We start from the raw sequence: 6,000 nt of genomic DNA on the forward strand, positions 1-6,000 counted from the left end.
CTGGAATGGCTCTGTTTAGCAGCTTTACCAGAAACCCCGACCTCCTCTTGGAGGCTCTTCCAGAGGCATGGGGCAGCCACCGAAAAGGCTTGAGCCCAAAAAAAAGAGGGGGGGTACTGATAGCACACCCTGCTGTGGAAAATGAAACCACACAGGAATGTGTAAGGAGAAGTGGTCCTTCACGTCTGTGGACCCCAGCTCATGCACTGCTTTGCACCAGTATGCACCAGCATCTTAAACTGGACCTGGAAACTAGTTAACAGCCAAGGAAACGACCTTGTAACATGAGTTAACAGTCCCACAGTCCCACCAGGTAACATATGGGTTGCCATATTTTGTAACAACTCTAGTTTCTGGACCATCTTTGAGGGAAGCCCCACAAAGAGTGCATTGCAGTAATATAGCCTCAAGGTTACGGAAGTATGAATCAGCGCATCCTGTTCAGTTGTCTGCACACAGGGACCCAGCTTCTTAACCAGACGTAGCTGGAAAAAAGCATTTTTTTTGTCATCATGGACAGGAGCCCAGGGACTAGCAAGACTTCCAAGCTCCTGTAAAAGTCTTTCAATAACAGCAGCACGCTGTCAATGGGAGAAAGCACAACCCCCTTTAAAGGCCCAGGCAGCATCACCTCCATCTTACCTACAAGAACTTCATTATTCTTAGTGATTTAATACACTTTTATTTTAAAAACACAAATATTAATTTCCTAAAGCAGCCAACGTTCCAGTATTTACCTGGGAAGTGTTCTTTTTTTCAGATTATCCAATTTTGAAATTTCATCCTCAATTGTCATTTTTAAATTGCAAAGAACCTGGAATCAAAAAATCCCAATTTAAAGTACAAATAGCAATTTGTGGTGGAAAAAGAACTTGACTTGTAGTGATGGAAAGCTAACAAAATCTAATCCAAAATTATAGTGATTTTCTCTTGAATTATAGGATTTAAGTCCAGAGGCACCTTAGAGACCTTAAAGATTTTGAGAGTGTAAAGCTTTCAAGACAAATACATGTCTGAAGAAGGGAGCTCTGACTCTCAACAGCTTACGCACTGAAAACCTTGTTGGCCTCTAAAGGTGCCACTGGACTCAAATCCTGATGTTCTACTACAGACCAACACAGCTACCCACCTAAAACTATTTTTAATTAGTTATGCACAATAAATAAATACAAATAACCTACTTGGGGGAACCATGCTTGTTACTCAAGTTCTTAGTAAAGCTGAAACAACACTTGAGGCGCAAGTTTCAAATGTCCATGGAGCTATATAATATATATTGACTTCTTGCAAACTATTTACTTTATTATGGTACCTCTGTGCTACTGCTTTTGGCAAATATTCTGCTAGGTTATCCCCAGTCATCAAGATAGTAATAATAGTATTGTTTTGTTTTGAACTGCATTTTAAAGTGTTGTATGTGGCTTCTAGTATTAACCTGTGCATTTTTATCCTGCCCCTTCCCTCAACGAGATCCAGGTGGTGTATATAGCTCCTCCTCAATTTTATCCCCACAATAACCCCTTGAGATCAGTCAAGCCTAGAATTCATGGCTGTACCAAGATCACTTTGCAATCTTCGGGCTGAGTGACTTGAACCCAGACCCCACCAGTTCCCAGTGAACATACACGAAGCTCTCTTATACAGCATCAGCCATTGATCTCACAAGGTCAGCACCGTCTACTCTGACAATGGATCTGCGGGTGTGTTTCATATCACCCAATGTCTCATCCTTTTAGCTGGAGGCGCTGAGGAATGAACCTGGAATCTTCTGTGTGTAAAGCAAATGCCATGGCCTCTTCCTAGTCCAAAACCTTGAGCTACAATAAGGCGACTAGTCTGCACTGGCTTTTGCATCACTTGTACCCTAATTGAGAGCCAAGCTACAAGAGATGACTTACATGAGAACATACATACATGTAAAGGGAGTCACAAATGCCGGGAAGCTGAGTTTAAAAAGAGATCAGAAGGCTTTGTCACAATTTCCCCTCTCTACAAAGCCAGGGAAGATGGCTCCTCAGAGCGTTTGTTAATTTCCAATTTGCCTCCTAGAAGGGGAGGTGAAACTGACAGAGCCTTCCTGAGGCAGAGGAAATTAATAAACCCTCTGAGGAGCCATCTTCCCTGGCTCTGTAGAGAGAAGAAATCAACAAAGCCTTCGGATCTCTTTTAAAACAGCTTCCCAGGTAATCTTGCGACTCTCTTCACGTGCATGTCCTCGTGTAATTTGTCTCTTGTGGCTTGACTCTCAGTAGTCTTCAACCTATGAGTTGGGACTAGAGCTGCCAACCTCCAGGTGGCAGCTGGAGTTCCCTTGGAATTGCAACTGATCCCCAGTCTACAGCAATGCATTCACCTGGAGAAAATGGCTGCTTTGGAGGCATCAGATCTCAGCTGAGCATTCTTCAATCCCCATACTCCCCTAGCTCCACCTCCCAAATCACAATGAATTTCACCTGGAATTGACAGTCCTAGTTGGATCACAAGATTCTTCCTACTAAGTAGCAAACTCTGATAGAACTGCTATTGGTTACTGCTTTTTGCTAGCATTGCTACGTAGAAACAGAGCCGGCGTGCCCATTGAGGCCAGGTAGACAGTGGCCTCAGTGTGCGGGATGCCAGAGGGGGTGCTGGAGGAGGTGCGGGGTGGGTGGGAGCACACACCACAGAGCTGCAGCCTCCTAGCCCTCCCGCCCTGCGCTGCTGCCACTGCCAGCACATGCCCCTGGCCAGGCACAGCAGCTGTGGGCAGGAGTCTGTGGTGGCGCAGGGCAACCGAGTGGGAGAGCTGGGAGGCCACCTGCGTGCCATCCCAGCCACCCACCGCAGCAATTGGGCCGGCGGCACGTGCACGCCCGTGATGGTATCACACATGACGTCATCACGCAGGCCGGTGCATGTGCGTGCATGGGCGGGCGCCTGGTCCGCCGAAAACCCTGGTGCCGCTGCTGCATAGAAAGCAGTGATACCGTGCCTACAGCCTCTTTTTGTCTGCATGACAAGTAGAGCAACATATGTGGAGAAATCTCCCCCATGGCTCTGACCCTTGGCTTGTTCCTCACTAAGACAGAATTCCTGGTGCTTTGCTCCTATCCCAAGCTCTTCTGATCCATTGCCTAGTCTTGCCCTCGACTCCGGGAAGATCACACCCTTCTTTCCTCACTTTCCTGGTTTTAAAGAGAAATGACTGTATTAATATTTCATAAACTTGCAAGTTACATTAAGGAACTGACTTCAGTCCCTATAAAACCCTAAGGGTTTGCCATAAGTCACCTGCAACTTGACTGCACTTTCCACCACCAACTAATTTCCTTGAAAAATTACTTCAAATAGGTAGCTCTATACAAAAGGAAGATAGAAGGAAAGGACTCTTAGGAAGCCTGCAGTAATTTGTTTGAATATTACAGATGGAGAATTTTTTAAAAGAGAGAACAGAGAAAACATCCAAAAGGAAGCTGAGTGGAAGAATTTAAAATGTTGCTTACCTGATTTAAACTATGGCAACTTTTAAAAGGCTGCTTTGCTTTCAACCCTCCTGCTGTCTTTATGGCTGCATCCAAGCTGCTTTTCTTCTGTATAACAGACACCTGAACTTTATGTACATCAGTTATGTAGTTACTGGTGTTCACTACCAACTCTGTCTGTAATTTCCTTTTCCTAATTAGAAATGAAAAAGATGCAGCTTCTGAAAAAGCTGGCCATGTAATGCAAAACAGGTTATGACATTACACAAAGACTAAACATTTTGATTGCTTTCGACCAACAAAAGCCAACTACATTATTAACTTTCACAGCCTACAGGAATTTCCTTTTTCTACCAACCAATAATTACAGTCCTCAAAACAAGCAACTGATCCCAAAACAATTTAGCGTGTGTACAATGGCACACACTGCCAACTGCTTTCAAAAACACTGAATAACGCACTTTCAACTCACTTTGCGACTGGATGTGAGTGAAACACGAGAATCCATTTTCAAACCACTTTAGCAATTATTTGCAAGTATGCTATTCAGTGTGTGTGGAAGTAGATATACACTGTATGTACATTACAAGTACCACATATGTACAACAACAATAAAAACATTTGATTTATATACCTCCCTTCAGGCCAACTTAACACCCATTCAGAGTTGTTTACAAAGTACGTTATTATTATCCCCACAACTATCACCCCGTGACGTGGGGGGCTGAGAGAGGTCTGGAAGAGCTGTGACTGACCCAAGGTCACTCAGCTGGCTTCAAGTGGAGGAGTGGGGAATCAAACCCAGTTCTCCAGATTAGAGTCCTGCCACTCTTAACCACTATACCAAAGTGACTCTAACTGCATTTATAGAAGGAAGTCCTTTAAAATAAGCTGATTCCTTTATAAAATGCTCAAGATTTGCTCATATGTTTCAAACCAGAAAGCGAAGAGAATGCTAGAAACAGTAATACGTAAACATCAGAAAGGAAAGAAAAAGAAGAGAGAAGTACCAAGTTACAAAATGGAGGTTTTTATACCTTTTAAAAAAATCAATGCCTACCATTTCACTTCTCTGGGTATAAAAGCTGGACAGGATCATTGTTATGGTAGAAATAAGAAGTCTAATCCCCACAGCTGAAGGCTAGGCCTCTACTGACAAATATTATAAGGTGTGGAGCACATAGCACACCTGTCATATAAGACATTCTTCTTGGGCCTTTCAAGAGTTCCTACTAGATACAGACCCTCTGTCATGTACCATACATCATAAAGGCAGACAGGCATTTCACTATATTTATAACAGAAATGAAGCCATACAACTACATATAACTCCAAATTTTTTTTAAAAAAAATAAATCATTTTACCTTGAATTCAGTGCAGCAATCAAGTCTGTAAACATGGTATCAATAATATGTGCAGTCTTGCCTTCTTCTTGCTTTGCTTCAGTAACCAGTTGTTCAAGCATCTATATTTTTGGAGAAACAATTGATTTAAGCCAGATCTACAATATGTACTCTTACTGATCAGCAGAACTGTTTAATACTGAGATTTAGAATCAGTGATAAAAGCACAGAAGTTTCATGGTTGTTGGGGGTTTTCCGGGCTGTATTGCCGTGGTCTTGGCATTGTAGTTCCTGACGTTTCGCCAGCAGCTGTGGCTGGCATCTTCAGAGGTGTAGCACCAGAAGACAGAGATCTCTCAGTGTCACAGTGTGGAAAAGATGTAGGTCATTTGTATCTACTCAGGAGGGGTGGGGTTGAGCTGAGTCATCCTGTAAGAGTTTCCCAGGGTGTGGAATGCTAATGGCGGGAGGCTTCACTGTATCCTGAGGAGGTTCTTTTGCATATGGATTGGTGCTTGATGTGCTAATCTTCTCTGCAGGGCTATTGTCGGGTGTGGAGTGTTTTGTTGGCCTGGTGTTTTTCAGAACTGGAGCCCATGCTCTGTTCATTCTTAAGGTTTCTTCTTTCCTGTTGAAGTTTTGCTTATGCTTGTGAATTTCAATGGCTTCCCTGTGCAGTCTGACAAAGTAGTTGGAAGTGTTGTCCAGTATTTTGGTGTCCTGGAATAAGATACTGTGCCCTGTTTGAGTTAGGCTATGTTCAGCCACTGCTGATTTTTCAGGCTGTCCAAGTCTGCAGTGTCTTTCATGTTCTTTTATTCTTGTCTGGATGCTACGCTTTGTGGTCCCGATGTAAACTTGTCCACAGCTGCAGGGTATACGGTATACTCCTGCAGAGGTGAGGGGGTCTCTGCTGTCTTTTGCTGATCGTAGCATCTGTTGTATTTTTCGGGTGGGTCTGAATACTGCTTGAAGGTTATGCTTTTCCATAAGCTTTCCCATCTGATCAGTAATTCCTTTGATATATGGCAAAAACACTTTTCCTGTAGGTGACTGTTTTTCCTTGGTTGTTTGATTCATCCTGGGTTTGATTGCTCTTCGGATTTCATTTCTGGAGTAGCCATTTGCCTGAAGTGCGTGGTTTAGATGATTAATTTCCTCATTGAGAAAGCGCGGCTCACATATCCGTCTTGCA

General features: G+C 43.4%; 1 protein-coding gene across 1 annotated transcript in view; it reads right to left on the reverse strand.

The window, feature by feature from the left end:
* The window catches only part of RNF17 (ring finger protein 17), an 87,614-nt gene extending 82,687 nt beyond the window's left edge, over nt 1–4,927 (reverse strand). Inside the window, exons 1-3 of the mRNA XM_054974446.1 lie at nt 4,827–4,927; nt 3,483–3,654; nt 738–814 (exon numbers count right to left, since the gene is read on the reverse strand). Coding sequence (XP_054830421.1) covers nt 738–814; nt 3,483–3,654; nt 4,827–4,927 — 350 coding nt within the window. The remainder of the gene's footprint in view (nt 1–737; nt 815–3,482; nt 3,655–4,826) is intronic.
* Nucleotides 4,928–6,000: the final 1,073 nt, after the last annotated feature.

The sequence above is a fragment of the Eublepharis macularius genome, chromosome 3 (assembly GCF_028583425.1).
Source record: "Eublepharis macularius isolate TG4126 chromosome 3, MPM_Emac_v1.0, whole genome shotgun sequence".
NCBI classification, from domain to species: domain Eukaryota; kingdom Metazoa; phylum Chordata; class Lepidosauria; order Squamata; family Eublepharidae; genus Eublepharis; species Eublepharis macularius.